The sequence below is a fragment of the Pleurodeles waltl genome, chromosome 1_1 (assembly GCF_031143425.1).
Source record: "Pleurodeles waltl isolate 20211129_DDA chromosome 1_1, aPleWal1.hap1.20221129, whole genome shotgun sequence".
Classification (NCBI taxonomy): Eukaryota; Metazoa; Chordata; class Amphibia; order Caudata; family Salamandridae; genus Pleurodeles; species Pleurodeles waltl.
In genome coordinates, this window is record NC_090436.1 from 987776949 (window position 1) to 987792437 (window position 15489).

The following is a 15489-nucleotide window of genomic DNA, read 5'->3' on the forward strand; positions in this document are numbered from 1 at the left end:
CCCAAAAAGCCTTTTTTCAGTTGCAAACGGGCCAATTCTGTGAATAAGCCTGTTTGCAACTGGAAAAAAGCTTTGTACATGTGGCCCTAAAAGCTGCTTGCCAGGCTCCCTCAGGCTGAAGGACTGTTCCCAACTGAAAAATGTCAAGAAACATAAAACATGACACTGAGTTGCAAATATTTAACTGGCAGTGATTAAAAACAACACTGAGAACTGCTTCTACTATAATGAGAAGGGACTGATGATTGCCAGCGAACACTATGTCTCCCACACTCATTATTTTTAGACCACACTTCAAAAATCCAAGGGGCATATTTATGAGCCCCTTGCGCCACCTTGCATCACACTACTGCAATTTGTTTTATACGCTATTGTGGCGTTAGGTTGGCAAAAACGGGACGCCATATTTACAAAGTGGTGCAATGCATGCATTGCGTCATTTTGTAAACCCTTGTGCCACATTATGCATGCGCCAGGCACAATGTATGCAAGGAGGCATTCCAGCATGAGGAGGCCCAGAAAAATAATGGAGCAGTGGAATCTATGAGATTCCACTGTGCAATTTTTAGCATCATTTTTAATGTCTGCCTAAAGCAGGCCTTTAAATGACGCTCCCGTTATTTTCAATGGGCCTCCTTTCACTTTGCAGGATTAGCGTCAAGATTTTTGGAGCTAATCCTGCAAAGCACCAAACTAGCAAAAACATTTTTGACACTAGTTCCCTAACGGGCGCCGTAGAGCACCGTACCATAAATACGGTGCACACATGGTGGCACTAGGGGGGCGCAATGGGGCACAAGAAAAATGGCACATCATGACATGACGCGCCCCTTTTCATAAGTCTTGCCCCAGGTGTCCTTAGCATCAAAGCATATTTCATGCATTATGTTACTAAACTGAGCATCTTCTAAACTCATCCTTTTAGAGCATACCATTTTATTGTCATGACCTAGGAAAATGATTATGGAATCCAACTATTTGTTTAGTTTTTATTCGTTGGAAAAATTACAACAAAAATACATTGTGATCTCATTCTGTGGAGTGACATGATCGGAAGAGCTAACAATATTCCAAGAATATATAAAACTAGTTTTCTTGTGATTCTCAAAACATATACTCTTATTAACACTTTCAGAAGCACATTAAACATTTGTCTTGCAGTTTTAGGAAATGATTGGTGGAAGGCCAGGCTTTCCTTCTAATGTACAGATGACTACTGTACACTAAGTGGCAAACACAATTGCAACCACCATAGAATGAAAATACGAGTTTTCAGTATCAAATAAAAACTTTTGTGATATATTTTAGAAACTGTTTTGCTATGATCCTATCCTGGGTAAAACACATTTAAAATCGAAAATGCCATATCCCCTGTTGTGCGTCACGCCTACAGACACAAACCGGACTTTGTAATCCATTTGCAAATTGTTTTCAGGGGCTTTATGGTGCTATGCTAGTGTTCTCTTGACTTTCAGTGCTTTCACTGCTCTCTGTGTCGGGTTCAGCTGTTGCTTGCTTAAGGCTCCGCAGCTGTACATGATGTTCAGGGCTCTCGTTGCTGGTGTTGCTGTCCACTTCTTCGATGAGTTCAGGCTGGGGTTCAAGGCTCTCGTTGCTGTTGTGGCTTTCCACTTCTTCGATTGGGTTAAGCTGAGCTTCAAGGCTCTCGTTGCTGGTGTGGTTGTCTACTTCCTCACTGTGGTCAGGCTGGGTTTCAGGGCTCTCGTTGCTGTTGTGGGTGTCTGGTTGACTGTCTTCTACATTGTGGTCAGGCAACGATTGCGTGCTATCCTCCTGGCTGGTGTGCTCATTGCTGCTTGCGCTGTTCTGGTGACTGCTGGCATCATTTGTGTCAGTTGTTTTCTCTGCATCATAGGGCTCATCTGCCTGCTCGACGGTGGTATCCGTAAGATCCTGCTTGACAAAGCCAGAGGAATCAGGTATGTCTCGAGAAATGCAAATACTAGACTTTTCCAAAAAATATATCTCCGTATCACAAGTAAACACTGTTGCCCAGATTTACATACATTTTGCTCTGAGCTAAAGTGATGCAAACCAGCACAAAATATTTTTTTCCATTTACTTTCCAGTGCAAAGAAAATTGCCTGAGTCGCTTTTCGCTGCTTTGCATCATTCTGCATCAAAGGGGGATTCCATGCGTGGAACATGGGCATTCCCGTGCACACACTTATGGCTTTTGACACAAAGCCCATCTCCTAACAATAGTAGACAGGGTTTTACACCAAAAACTTTGAAATGTCACTTTGAAATAAATGTTAAAAGAAGAAATGCTTTTACTTCTCATAACTATTCCCAACTTACATGTGTGCTGCACTATACAGTACTCATTCAAAGTATGAACATTTGTAACGTTTATCTGGACATAGTATTTTGTACTGGAAGGCTACCCTTTCAGTACAAAACCTATGCTAGACGTCATGCACACACCCTTGCAATATGGCACAAAGATATGTCTGTGGCACTAGGTAGCATGATACTGCGCAAGCATAGGGAGAAAGCAGGAAAGTGCCACATTTCTATAGATATGGAGCTTTCCCACTCCCTCCCTGCAATGCAAAGCAACGCAACAACTTTAAGTGCTGTGCTCCATTCTATTACATGTTTCTAGATCTGGGCTAAAGGTCTTATTTGTTGAGGTTTTTGGTGTACATAAGTAGCCTCTATGCTTTAGAATTTATTGTGATGCATGAAACAACCCTCTTCAACACAGTTTTCAATTTACTTTCAATAAATTGTTTTATTTCTCTAGTGCTACAGTATGCTAGATCGTTGTCTCAGTGTGTTAAGACTCTGTGCTTGGTGAAGTATCAGACTGAAGAAATAGAGACAAGGCACTATTGAACCTCTGGAGTGGAGCAAATCAGGAGAAGGACAACTAAAATTGGCCTCTCATTAACAAGGGAGTTAGCCTTCTCTAGTGTTTCCAAACAGTACCATGATCGACCCACTTCATCAGTGCTCCTTACCTGAGTATCGCTCTTGTAGCTCCACAGTCCGTTCTTCCATTGTTTTACTTTGGTAGGGTGATCTTTCTCATCTGCTGCAATGATTTCAAATGGGAAGATGTTGCTGTCTCCTCTTCCAGTGTTGTCTCCTCGAGTGAAGGGGCCCTCGGTGAAGGCCTCATCTGTTTGGGCTTCAGTGGAAGGAGCAGCGGTAGTGACCACAGGGTGAACTTCCTCTGAAGAGTCAGAGTCAGAGTCATGGCTTTCGTCAGACACATCTTTGGATGAGTCCTGAAAAGTGAGCAGTGAGAAGCATATTGAAATTTGACAGTGCATCTGGTCTGCTGTTGGTGGGAAACAGGGGTGAATTTTATGCGATCCAACTTTCTTTTTCAAAGCTGGTTTGTAGCCTAATAGTTCTGTACAGTCTGCCTTTGAAGGATTGTTTTGCTGTCACTTTTATAGGCGTACCCTTTACTGTAATTGCACTGATATGCTAAACCGGTCTTGTTGGCAAGTGCTCCCAGTGGTCCAGAAACAGTAGTCAAACATTTCCATTGAGTGGTTTGTTCCCAGAAAATAAAATTAGAACATCTTGGGGTCACTCTGTGAGTTGGTCTTAAAGAATACATCTGTAGGGGGATGTCAGGTGAGGCTGTCCTCTGGCACTGATATCTTCAGAAAGGCAGAAAGAGAGTGGACCAAAGGGCATCCCTCAGCCATCCGCCTTCCCACTCTACTGAGCTGCTGCTTCTACACACATCGTTCAAATACGATAATAACTTGAAGTTTTGGGCTAATGGTTGATTGTTTTGGTAAATAATTCTATGGAGCACAGGTCAACACTGTGCAAGTGCCAACAATATTGATTCTGCTCCTTATGTGGTATTATGAAGCAGGAAGAGGTGGGGGGCGGATCCTCGATGGAGGTCTGTGTGCTGATTGTATGTGCCAGAGAAGAGTCCACTACAGTAGGCCATGGGCCTATGATAGTTTGTTGAGCGCAAAGGAGTGTCCACACTAAAAAGACACTGAGGCCCATTTTTATACTTTTTTAGCGCCGCATTTGCGTCGTTTTTCTGATGCAAAATCGGCGCAAATGTAGCGCTAAAAAGGTATAAATATGGGCCTGAATTTCTTGTGGCACTGTCCAGCTAATGCTGAACTGGGTGCCCTGCAAATACAGTATAACATAGTGAACCTTTCAGGCGTTCTGCTACACAAAGGTCGACAAAGAAGTCACCCTCGGCATCAGTTGGCATACACTTTGGGTAGCATTTGTAAACAACGGTGCATCTGTTGATAAATACAGGCCCTTTATGCCAACGGTGGCTGAAAATGTTTTTTAGTGGAGAAAGATGACGTTCGAAAGACTCATCCTCCAATTGTGGGAAAGGCATCGGAAGTGAGACAGTGTCGAAGCAATGGAGAAAGGACGGAAACCAAGGCTTGTTTAGCACCTGGAGTGAAACCTGTCCACAAGGGCTTCAGCCCACTGGAGTAATGCCCGTGGAATTAAAGGCCTGTCCGGCCCTGCCTGATATAAATAGCACTATTTGACGACTTCGACTGGGGTGTTAAGTGCTGGAATTGGACCACACTGAAAAAGCTCTTTGGGCTTCGCAAGGTGTACGGAAAGCGCTATATAAATTCCACTACAATGCAATATAATTTTATCATCTGAACATAAGAGGACTGAGCTTGTTGTGCATGGAATCTGGGTACTTGCAATACCAAAGCAGATGTCTAATCTCTCCCACTAGTAAAAGCTATCCAACTAAGGGAGATTGCAATAGCAGAATACCATGAAATTGCAACGTTTGGAAAAATTGAATGCCAAGCTGATATTTCATCAAACAGGTATGCACTAAACCTACAGACGCGGAATTCATTTCTGTAAAAGCTGCAAATCACTGTGATTGCGGGATGCAAACTGGTCACCCCAACCCCACTCCCTCCCCTTAAACTACACACACCTTCATGCTGGAAATGTGGAAATCCTCACCCCTCTAATATCTGTTGAAGGCTATCCTAGAATCCTCGTGATAACAGAAATCTGGCTGCTAAGTGCTGCATTTTGGTTATAAAGTGTTTGTGAGTTAGCAAAGAGTATGACTTTTGATGTAAGTGCATTTAAGCTGTCAAGTGGAATGGGACAGTGCATTCTGAAGAAACATAAATTTAACAAGAACCAGTCCCGTTGAAAATAAATTGAAGATTTTGAGACAACTAAAATTAAAGTTGATGGAAGCTATACACATCATCTTCAATATCCTTTATGAAGCGTGCAAGGATTCAAATACAAGCCAGATAAGCAAACGAAAAAGGAATTCGACTATCAATTCCAAGAAGTAGAAAAACAAATATGTACTTAACTGTTTTAAAAACAACATGCAAAAAAAATCAAACTGTACAGTGTGGCATATGCAGGAGTTTCGCGTTTGTTCTACCGTAGACACGTTGGGAAGGGGGCAGGAATGGGATATTTGGAGACAGTAGGAGTAAATTGCCAATTGTCGGTGAGGACAACAGAGTGATTATGAGAGGTGAAACGTGCATATGTTAAAGAGTAAAAGATAAAAAGTATAAAATAATTAGTAATCAGACTCAATGGTGACAAGTGCTTCAAAGTGAATTCGGGGAGGGCTTTGTTTAGCACTTCTCACGTGTTTACCTCAGATTTTCCTTCCTGATAATCACTAAGAACCCAGTGCTTGGTCTTTTACTAAAATGAAAGTATTTCAGATATTCTAGGGCCTTACCTGGCTGTCTTCCACACTGGCTGAATGTCTTGAACGGAGCACCTGTCAAGAAAAATAAAGCCAAATTATGTTTTACAAGTTTTGTGTCTCTTCAGTCACGTCCATGTGACATCTGCATTAAATTCACATAAATTATAGGAGCACCTACCGGCACAGCACAGGCCACGCCGAGGAGGCAAAGGCAAAGGACCACAATCTTCATGTTCATTGTCTATCTATAAACAGATGCAAAATGTACGATTAGGCAGAGTGCAAATGTTTGTGTTTATTTTATAGTGGAGTTTTAAAAAATTATGCAAACCACCCTGCAGTAGCTTCAGAGCGCCTTGAATCAGAGGCCATGAAGAGGAGAATGACTGAAGTTCAGGATAATTTTAATATGTTAGAAATATTAGAAAAAAAACACATTTGAAAACTGCATCAACTTTCTAAACTGCCTTAACTTTCTTTGTACTATGAGACCAATGACAAAGGATCCACCAATATGTTTTTAGTGGCCATTAGGCCAAGACAATCCTTGTTTGTGCACAACCCACAGATTTTACCTCCATCAATTTACTGACTAAAGTATTCCTAATGCCAAACTAATGCACAATAAGTTCCTCTACTGACCCCCACCAGCAAAGTAAATCAACCCTGGAAGTTTAGTTCTGTGGCACTCTGCCCTGATGGTTGGCTCATTTGGTCTCCTGGCCCTTTCTCAGGGTTTTTCGGAGGCTGGCCCCTCTTTAATACTTCGGGTCTCATTAGTTCAATCGAAAAAGTCAGGACTATAACACTTAGAAAGCATTAGGCCTTCCCCCAAATGTCCAATCCTGGAAACTGAGTCTATATTGGGATGGAGCAAGGTGACCCAATTCAAACTTCACTGTCCACTAGAAATTATAAGTGACTTAAAAGTCAGCCTTTGTGTCGCTTACTGGTGCTCGGCGAAGTCTGTCTGCCTATGAAACAAGATGTTTGAATATATCACGTTTCTTGTCTACTCCAACTCCCAGCAAACCTAATACACACATTTTTATGGGCGAGCGCAAATCGCTCCGTCCATTCTGTAATCTCTCTTTGGGCTTCAAGCCACGCCCATGTCACGTCAGTCACCTACATTGGTTCGTGGGCTTGCCTTTTAAACTCCGCTTGCTTTCATTTGTGAAAGGCAGGCATATGTCATGCCTTTTCCGGTGTTTAGACCACCTACACAGCACCAGTAAACTACTAAAAACATATGAGGCTTGATGTTTTCAGCTTGGGGTCCAGACTACTTTATCTGTTTATTTTCCACGCAGCGCAATCGCGCTGCATTTGACATAGTGCGATCGCGCTGTGTTTGTTTTTGTTTACAACGCTAATAGCTCTAACTCGAGAAAATGCAAGACCCGTTGCATTGAAAATGCTTGTCTTTTGTCTGTGCCTTTAACGCGCAATTTACGCTTTTAAGTTTCACAGCGTGAAGTCGATCGGCAGTATTGGCTCAGGATTACCGGTTATAACTACAGTTCCCAGAATGCATTATGTTGCTGAAGGCACGCACATGCTCTCCACACCTCATGACTCTGCACCTGGGGACTCCAAAAGTGTGTGTTTACCATTTCCAACAGGAAGTATCCCTCGAGTTATGTAGGCACCCCCGAGGCAACAGATGTATGCCCTCAAATCGGCGGGTTACTGAATAGCACTTTGTCTTCACATGATTGGGTGTTTTATCTAGATTATTTTTCTCACTCTTGAGTTGCTTGGCAAGCATGTTTAGAAACGTTCTGAATGCTTACTCCAGCTCTTGATTATAATATTGCTAAACAAAAACAACGCCGAAGGACTACCGTGTAGTGAGCAGTGGCATGCATCGCCTTAGGAATGTACACCATGTTTCCTTTATGTGGGAGATTCCCCTCTCAATGCTGACATTCTGATATTATATAGTTTTCTTGATTCATTTTTCTCCTGCTACAAATGCCAATGGATTATGTGCACGTCTAAAAATGTATGCTGATTTGGCTTTATTCTATTGCCACATTGTCTGTTTTATACTTATTGAACCTTTTAAAACTCCTGTTGGTGTTGGCATTTTGAGCTTCTGTGCAGTGCATGAATTGGCTGGTGTGCAAAAACTGTTGTAGTATTCTCTAGTTTTCTAGTTTGAAAAGAGTACGTGTGATGAACATATCAGTACGTCTCTGTATAAACAAATCCAGCTACAGACCATAGACTCCACAAACTTAGCATGTTTACACTAGTGTAAAGAAAATGTTAGCAGGTTCATTCCACCCATGAGAGAAAGACAGCACACATAGAAGTAGATTTACTTAAAAAATGCTGAGTCAGTGACTTATTTAAAGCCGTATTCACACTTACCTTTTCTTTACAATAATTAGGCACACATGTTGACTAATGTTGTATTTTATTTTGTGCGATCTTTAGAATTACAAGAAAAATGTTGACTTGCCAAGGTATATTTTAGGACAAAGTTATGAAAACAGAGAAACAACTTTGCAGGGCAATACTTTCACAAAATCAATAGCTCCTTGCATGGCATTTTAGCAAATAATTGTTTTGCACAGGTCACCCATATTTGTTACCAGATGGGGTTTTCCTCCTTGTTTTTCCAACTTACCATTGAAAGCAGTCTCCTCTTTAGGTCGAGCATAGCAGCACTCAAGCACCGCTTTTCCATGTGTTGTTCTAATAAAGGTTTTTATTGGATTTACATGATGATTGTATATGTTTTATTAATCTCTCCTTCTTGCAGTTACAACCACAATTCAGGCCAACTGTTTGAACACTCTTGATATGTGCTGGTGTCCCTTCTAGTTTATTTCTCTCATTACTCCTCCGTGGCTGTATTGTGTCTTTTTTTGCAAATTGTGTTAGCCATCCAGCAACTCTGATGGTGGGGTGGTGAAAGTGGTATTCAAATGGAATTAGCATGGCAGATTTATATCAGGATGCTAAATGGCAGTATTTTCATTTTTAGCTGCAGATAGAGGAAGAAGGTAAATGGAAGTGCTTTAGTTATATGCAGGGCCATTGGAATTATGTGGCAGAGAGGACCAACTTTTGAGACACGGTAGACCAATTTATGTGGCAAGAAAAGTCCAATCAGGCATCTACAACACCAATACCTCTAACTCTTGCAAATGCGAGGCCTATTACATTGCAAATGCTTGTCTTACCCTGCTCTCTACCTACTGCGGTCTGAAATGATAAGCCACAAACCTTCAATAATAACATCTAGTTTCTTGATATTCGAGAAAAGGAGAAAAGAACAACATTTTACATCATGCATTGACAAGGCGAGTAGGTTCTGCAAATTTTAAAGGAGCAACTGGCTGTTAATTATTAGAGGACTCCTGGGTTGAGGACACCTACTGTCTGTAACAGGCTGCATTCCGTTACAAGAGGTTCCATATAAATTACTTGCACTTTTCACAAAAACGCTACCTCAGGGCATGGATTAGATAATACTCTGCAGAGGATGCTGGAGGCTTAGTTTTACTTGGGTAGGTATGGTAGGTTAGATATGCCTAGGTGTGTGGTAGTCATGGTAGGCAAGTCTGGTAGATGTGATATGTTAGGTATAATAAATAAGTATTAGGTAAGTAGTTGGGCTAGGTAAGTAGACATGCTAAATAGGTTTGATAGGTAAGAAAGTAGGTTGGGCATTGTCGTTAGGCTAGGCATGTTAGGTTAAGAATGGTAGATAGGAATGGAAGGTATGATATTGGTTATGGAAGTGAAAACATGTCATGTATGGTTGGAATGGGTAGTACGGTAGGTGCAATAGGTAGGTACATGTGGAAGTTATGATAGCTAGGCCTGGGATGCTAGGTATGGTTGGTAGGTATGGCAGGTAAGTATCAATGGGAAGTAAGTAGGTACTATGCATATATTTGTAGGTATTACCAATTAGGTATGTTAGGCTTGACATGGTAGGTTAGGTATGATAACAGACATAATAATACAGTGTGGGAGATATGGCAGGTAAGTTACTATTACATCAAGTATGGTAGATACGTTTTTAAAAATATTATAGGTAGGTGTGCTTAGTTAGGTATGGTAAATTGGGTATGATAATTCATGTATGCCATAGTTGGTTAAGTGTGGTATGACATAACACCATTTTTGTTTGACAAAAACAAAGTTTGTTCTAAACTTCCTGCTTAGAAGTCATGCCATTGTTATTAAGAAGCACTGCCAGGTATGTATGTACTTCTGACAGCATGTTTGTTCTATCTTCAAGAAAGACGACTTTATAAGTATATATTTATTGTGTGAACCATCCAAGCAATCGCAAACCATGAGAAACACATGAAAGCCAATTGCTAAAAAGGGCTGACCCAAGACTTACCTTTTGTCTACACTTTTTTACACTTCTAGTTGATGTATTGATGATAAGAGCTCTCAAATATGCTAAACCTCTCAGTAACAAAACCTAAAAAGTGGATGGTGATAAGGTGAAATATTTGTTTGTACACCCAGCACACCAGAATTTTATTTTCAGTTTCACTATTTCACCAAATCGTTGGATCTTGGGGAAAAACATGTATACCATTGTGCAAAGCTATATGAGAGCAACATGCATGCACATATGTTGAAAATGAACAATAGACTACGGACATAATTTAAGAAAAGTGGTGCTGGACCCAGTGCAGCACCACCTTTCTTGTGCCCCTTAGTGCCCCCCTAAAGCCACCATGTGTGAGCCTATCGAAAATACAGTGCAACATGGCGATAGTTAGGGAACTAGCGTCAGACTTTTTTACACTAGGTCGGAGAATTGCAGGATTAGCATAACAAATTTTGACGCTAATCCTGCAAAGCCCATTGAGACCCATTGTAAACAATGGTGTGCCTCCTTTTAACACCTACTCTGAGCAAGCGTTACAAGTGCTGAAAAAATGACGCAAAGAAATCTCTTAGATTTCTTTGCTCCATTTTGTCAGCCCCTGTAACAGGGGCACACCCCCCCCTTGCATACATTATGCCTGGGGCAGGCATAATATAGCACAAAGGGTTACAAAGTGGTGCAATGCATGCATTTTGCAAATTTGGTGCAGTGATTTTGGCCTCATTGGGCCCCATTAGCATTAGAAAATGATGCTAATGTGGTGCAAGGAAGTGCAAAGGGCTCTTAAATCTGCCCCTAAATGCTGGACCTACGTTCAAGAAAATCAAGGGTCACTGTTGGAAATGTGGTAGTGGTCACAGCTGGCCTATTATAATCCATTGTTTATTAAGGTAGTTGGCAGGTTTTACAGCTCTCCAGCATGGGAGAAAAGTTGTATGAGTGGCAGTCAACAAAGCTTTACTTCCCCGAGAATAATGAAAGCTACAGGGTTGAGAACATTCTGTCAAACTTGATAGGAATGATTATATATGTTACATTTTGGAGTCTTTATTTAAAACGACCCTCTACACTTTGTTCATGTAATTTCTCACAATTGAAAATAGATATGAGAAATGTAAAAATGTGTCTTCACTGTACAGAACACATTGCAAGAGCTCTCGCTTTCAGGCACCTACCTGATCTTTCCCAGTCAGGTGACCACTTGTGGGTGGCACAGGAACGATAGTGCTCGAGAATAAACGTCTCTGTAGCGACGCTAGCTTCTACTTGCTGTCTTGAGACCGAACTTCACTGCGATGGTACAAGCTATTGCATGTTACTTGGAAGCGACATTTTTCAACAGAGCTGGAGAGTGATTCCAAAGGTACAATGTTCCCTAGAATGTTTGGCGACTTAAGGGATCTGTGGTGATACTTACTTGTGCCCCAAAGGCAGGCTGGATCCTTTACTTTAGAGCTACAAGCTTAGATCATTTTGGACCAAAAGATGCTAACTTAAGGGAAGGATTATAGAGATGAGAATCTATAAAAGTATATGGGCTCTTGAATAGACTTGGACTGGCGTTGCCTTCTACAAGGCCACCCACCCTCCAAATGATAGAGACTTGCAATGCTTGTAATTAGGTGTTCAGCTCATTCAATTCTTCACCTCTCTGCTGAGATTGTCACTAAGAGGGAGGGGCAGATGCCTATAAGTAATTAGAAGAAAGCCAATTAATATTAAGTCTCATGGGCCTAACAGAATCTCCATTTGGGGCTCACTGTGATCACTAGTGGCCTGGGCTGCAATCGCCCAGTAAAGCAGCTGATGGGCTCTGCGAACTCATCTGACACTCAGGCATGTACGAACCACCATATCTGATTCAGAAACATATTACATTTATTTTTCATGGTTGTTTATGCAGCAAATGAAATAGAAATTGTAATAGCAAGTAGTCTTGTTTAACAACCGTTGTTTTATTGCATTAGGATTCGATTTTAATCTTGTGCAGGTGTATAAATGCTATAAATCTTACTCAATTGTTGGTGAAATTGTATTTAGGTTTGGTTTGTACTGGATGACTTTTAGCTGAAACAAGAAAAAGATTTGGGTTTGACTAAGCCACAGGCTTCAGTGTCTCTTCACCTGGTCTCATCTGAAATGTTTTGTCTTTTTTGGTAGTAGACCATGCCTAAACCCTTCCATCTGCTCTTTAGGTTTGACTTGATAACAGAGATCTCAGTAGACTACATATGCGATCAACAGAAAAATTGCTTTCAAATCACTAAGAGGGAGGCTTTGTCTCTTTCCATGTGTTGATACCATTGAGTACAGCATATGTTTGGGTAGAAGTCTGTGCTTCCACTGATAAGGAGTTGTTTAATATATGCCTGATGGTTGCCTTGTGGAAAAGCGTATGTGCAATACAGTAGGCCTGAGACAGTTATGGTAACAAGCCAATGACAAAACCTAGAGGCCTAATTCATTCAATGGGACGAGGTGTGCCACCTGCCATAGGGAATATTTGTTTAATATGAAAGTTAAAACATATGTTAAAGCCAATAGTGCTGTAGGGGTTGAATGGTATCATACTGTGTTAAAACCTGTAGACGGATATTTCATTATGTGGAATCCCACTGAATACCCTGGAGGGGAAGAGTTTTGGTGTCAATAACTACATTTGACAAACACAAATATTAGAAGATTTGCACTGTCTTTTTAGAGGGCTATATTGTTTTGTCAGCTGGAAATATATTTTTATTGTATGGATGCATGCCTGCTGGGTAGTTTAAGGGAATGTTTACTGTTCAATACAGTAGGCTTCAGTTGTTTATGGTGCAAAGTCAATGGTACTGACTCTAGGCATAACTGATTTGTTTGGGAAAAGTATCAGATGCCATACGACTGATCTGTTTGTTATGAAAAGGTATGCCAAAAAAAGTAGATGTATCTTATTTCTTTCTTGCTAGATTCGAGGAGGACTAAGAGGTTTGTCTGCCAGGCACTTGTGATAAAAAAATCATATCAAAATATATACTTATATATGCATATTTAAATATGTACACTTACATTGAAGGTCTTTGGGTCAGACCCTTTCTGCCAGTGGTTTGTTCAACTAATATTTTAATTCTGCTTTTATGCATTAAAGTATATTGCAGAAGACAATTGTTCATCCATTTTTCCAGGTAATTTTGCCTGATCAAATGTGCACATCAGCCTTGAAAATGAGTGTGCATTTGTACCAGGTTTGGTGGGTCATTTCTTTAATTTTACATTTTTTTCTATCATAGGGCCTCTTTTATTTCTTTCCTTCTCAATTTGTAATTTTGTTACCCTTTTTTAACGCAAAGTGCATCTCCCCAGACAGTGCTACCGGGCCGCTTCCTTGTAAGTAATTGCATGTGCTGTGCGCTGCGTTTTATTTAATCTGCACTGTGGCAACTGCTTCTGAGCTAGGCCACCAGCTTGTAATAGTATTTTTGTTAGTGTATCTTTGTCTAACCATTTCAAGATGGCTATCATGTTTCTTCTAAACATGGTGAACATGTTAGAATTTTAAAACACCAATACATAGGGTACAACACCATTTTAAGATAGACACTTCCTGCTATGTGTAACATTTTTTATTGCAATCATTTACCCTCCTCGTATGGGTGGCAGTATGCTTTTTTCGACATTTATTATTATTTTATCTTGCATATACGTGATGAGTTTGTGTGTATGATTTATTGTGGATGGGTAAGTAAGTGATGCAAGAATACAGTGGAAGGTGCAAGACCCCACTCTGGCTTCAGCTGTGGCTTTTTCTACCCATTTTCTCTGTATTGTAGCCCCTAGCGACCCTAGATACTTTCCTTAGTTTCTGGATGTACCCTGGTTACCCGTAGCTCTTGATTTCCTTCTGAGATCCTGTTTCAAAACTGCCACTGCTGAGCACTGCAACAAGCAGAGGCGTCCTGGGTGCGCTGGTCATTGGCAGGGTGCCCAAATGTGTTATAGCTTGAAATATAACATTTTTCATGTACATGTATGAGAAGCTTTTGAGATGCTTTTGATACAATATTTAACACATAGCAGGTTTGGCTGCACAGATATAACTTGCATCAAGCCTAAGTATTCCAAATGCATGCATCAATCCTCTGCAATAAAGTCACATTACCTTTCCTTTTTCTTACAGAAGAGGATACTGGGCTCTCTAGCTGGTGAATCCGTAAGCCTTGTTGAGCAGAAGGAGGCGTGGATCAAGGCTGTCTGCAAGGGTGCCGAGGTCTCTGCTCAGTCCCTGTCATCTCCCGCTATTTAAACGCTGTTCCAGAACTTCTCGTCCAATCCCCGCCGAACAGACAGAGTGATGTAATGGGGCTTCCTGCAATCCTCCCTCTACCCATCTTCACCCACGCTTCCTCGTGTGGTTGTGGTTTTAGGAAAAAAAAGCACCGTTCTACAGTTAAAAAATTTTTTGTGTGCAGCGTCGACTCATTAGCCAGTCGCCTATCTGAACACATGCCAAATTAGTAATGCAGAGGAGGTTTAAACAGCTGGTGTTTGTGTCGTTTTTGAGTTTAGGTTTTCAGCAACGTTCATTTCCAGAAATGTCCAATTCGAGCTGTGCCTAAATACAATGGACCCTCTCTCTATCTTGCAAGTTCTAATTACTGGTAACAATACCTATTAAAGCAGTGTAGATGGAAGCAAGTACCAGTTTCTAATGAATACCTATCAATATACAAAATAATTTTTGTGATTTCTTTCTCTATACATTAAGTTGTGGCACTGTTAGCATTAGATTTATATAGTAGATTGAAGTTAACAGTAACATAGCACAGGTGCAGACTGCATAGTTAAGGGGTCACAGTGACACTACTCACAACTGAAGTAGTAAGTGTACTGCTGTGTTTACTACTGTATATCTAAGTTAGTGTGACTAGAGCTTGTCCGGAACAGCTTTCACCACTGTGTCCCGGCTTAGGAAGTAAAGAGGAGGTAAAAGGATGTGCACAAGGGCAGTTTTAGAATGACTGACAGGGGAGGCTGTGACCAGATTTTTAGGTCGAGCGCGCAAGCGCTTTGCCCTGTTGTAAGTATTGTGGGACTTTAACCACGCCCACCACACGCCTATCACTTTCACTCGTTTGTCGCTTGCCTTTCAAAAATCCTTTGCTTTACGTTTGTCACTCCCTGGGGCAGTTTTGTTACCGCCTTGCAGACTGACCCTGTTACATGCATTATTGCATAATTGCTGATTTGTTTGACTGTGAGCGAACTCTTTTTTCTTGTTATGTCTCTCCTTCATGCTCATGGCACTTTGACGAGGCTTGCTTATGTCAACTGTTTTACTTTTCATTTCAATTTATGTGGCAAGAAAAGTCGTTAGGAACTTACAATGCTAATAGCTCTAACTCGAGCAAATGTGAGACCCATTGCATTGCAAATGCTTGTT

The 15489-nt window shown here is 41.0% G+C and overlaps 1 protein-coding gene across 1 annotated transcript; it reads right to left on the minus strand.

Annotated features, from left to right (window-relative positions):
- Nucleotides 1-975: 975 nt before the first annotated feature.
- LOC138290822 (protein starmaker-like) lies at nucleotides 976-14345 on the minus strand. The gene is made up of 5 exons (XM_069230273.1): nucleotides 14209-14345; nucleotides 5877-5943; nucleotides 5729-5770; nucleotides 2988-3257; nucleotides 976-1914 (listed from the first exon to the last, which is right to left on the minus strand). The coding sequence occupies exons 2-5, from the start codon at nucleotides 5934-5936 to the stop codon at nucleotides 1441-1443; spliced, it is 846 nt and encodes a 281-aa protein (XP_069086374.1). The 5' UTR covers nucleotides 5937-5943; nucleotides 14209-14345; the 3' UTR covers nucleotides 976-1440.
- Nucleotides 14346-15489: the final 1144 nt, after the last annotated feature.

Bases quoted from the DNA above. Each gene is read 5' to 3' on its own strand.
- LOC138290822 (XM_069230273.1), bottom strand. From the start codon at position 5,936: ATGAACATGAAGATTGTGGTCCTTTGCCTTTGCCTCCTCGGCGTGGCC. The intron at 3,258-5,728 runs GTAAGGCCCTAG...CTCACTTTTCAG, and splicing joins CCAGTGTGGAAGACAGCCAG to GACTCATCCAAAGATGTGTC. The intron at 1,915-2,987 runs GTAAGGAGCACT...TTTGTCAAGCAG, and splicing joins GCTACAAGAGCGATACTCAG to GATCTTACGGATACCACCGT.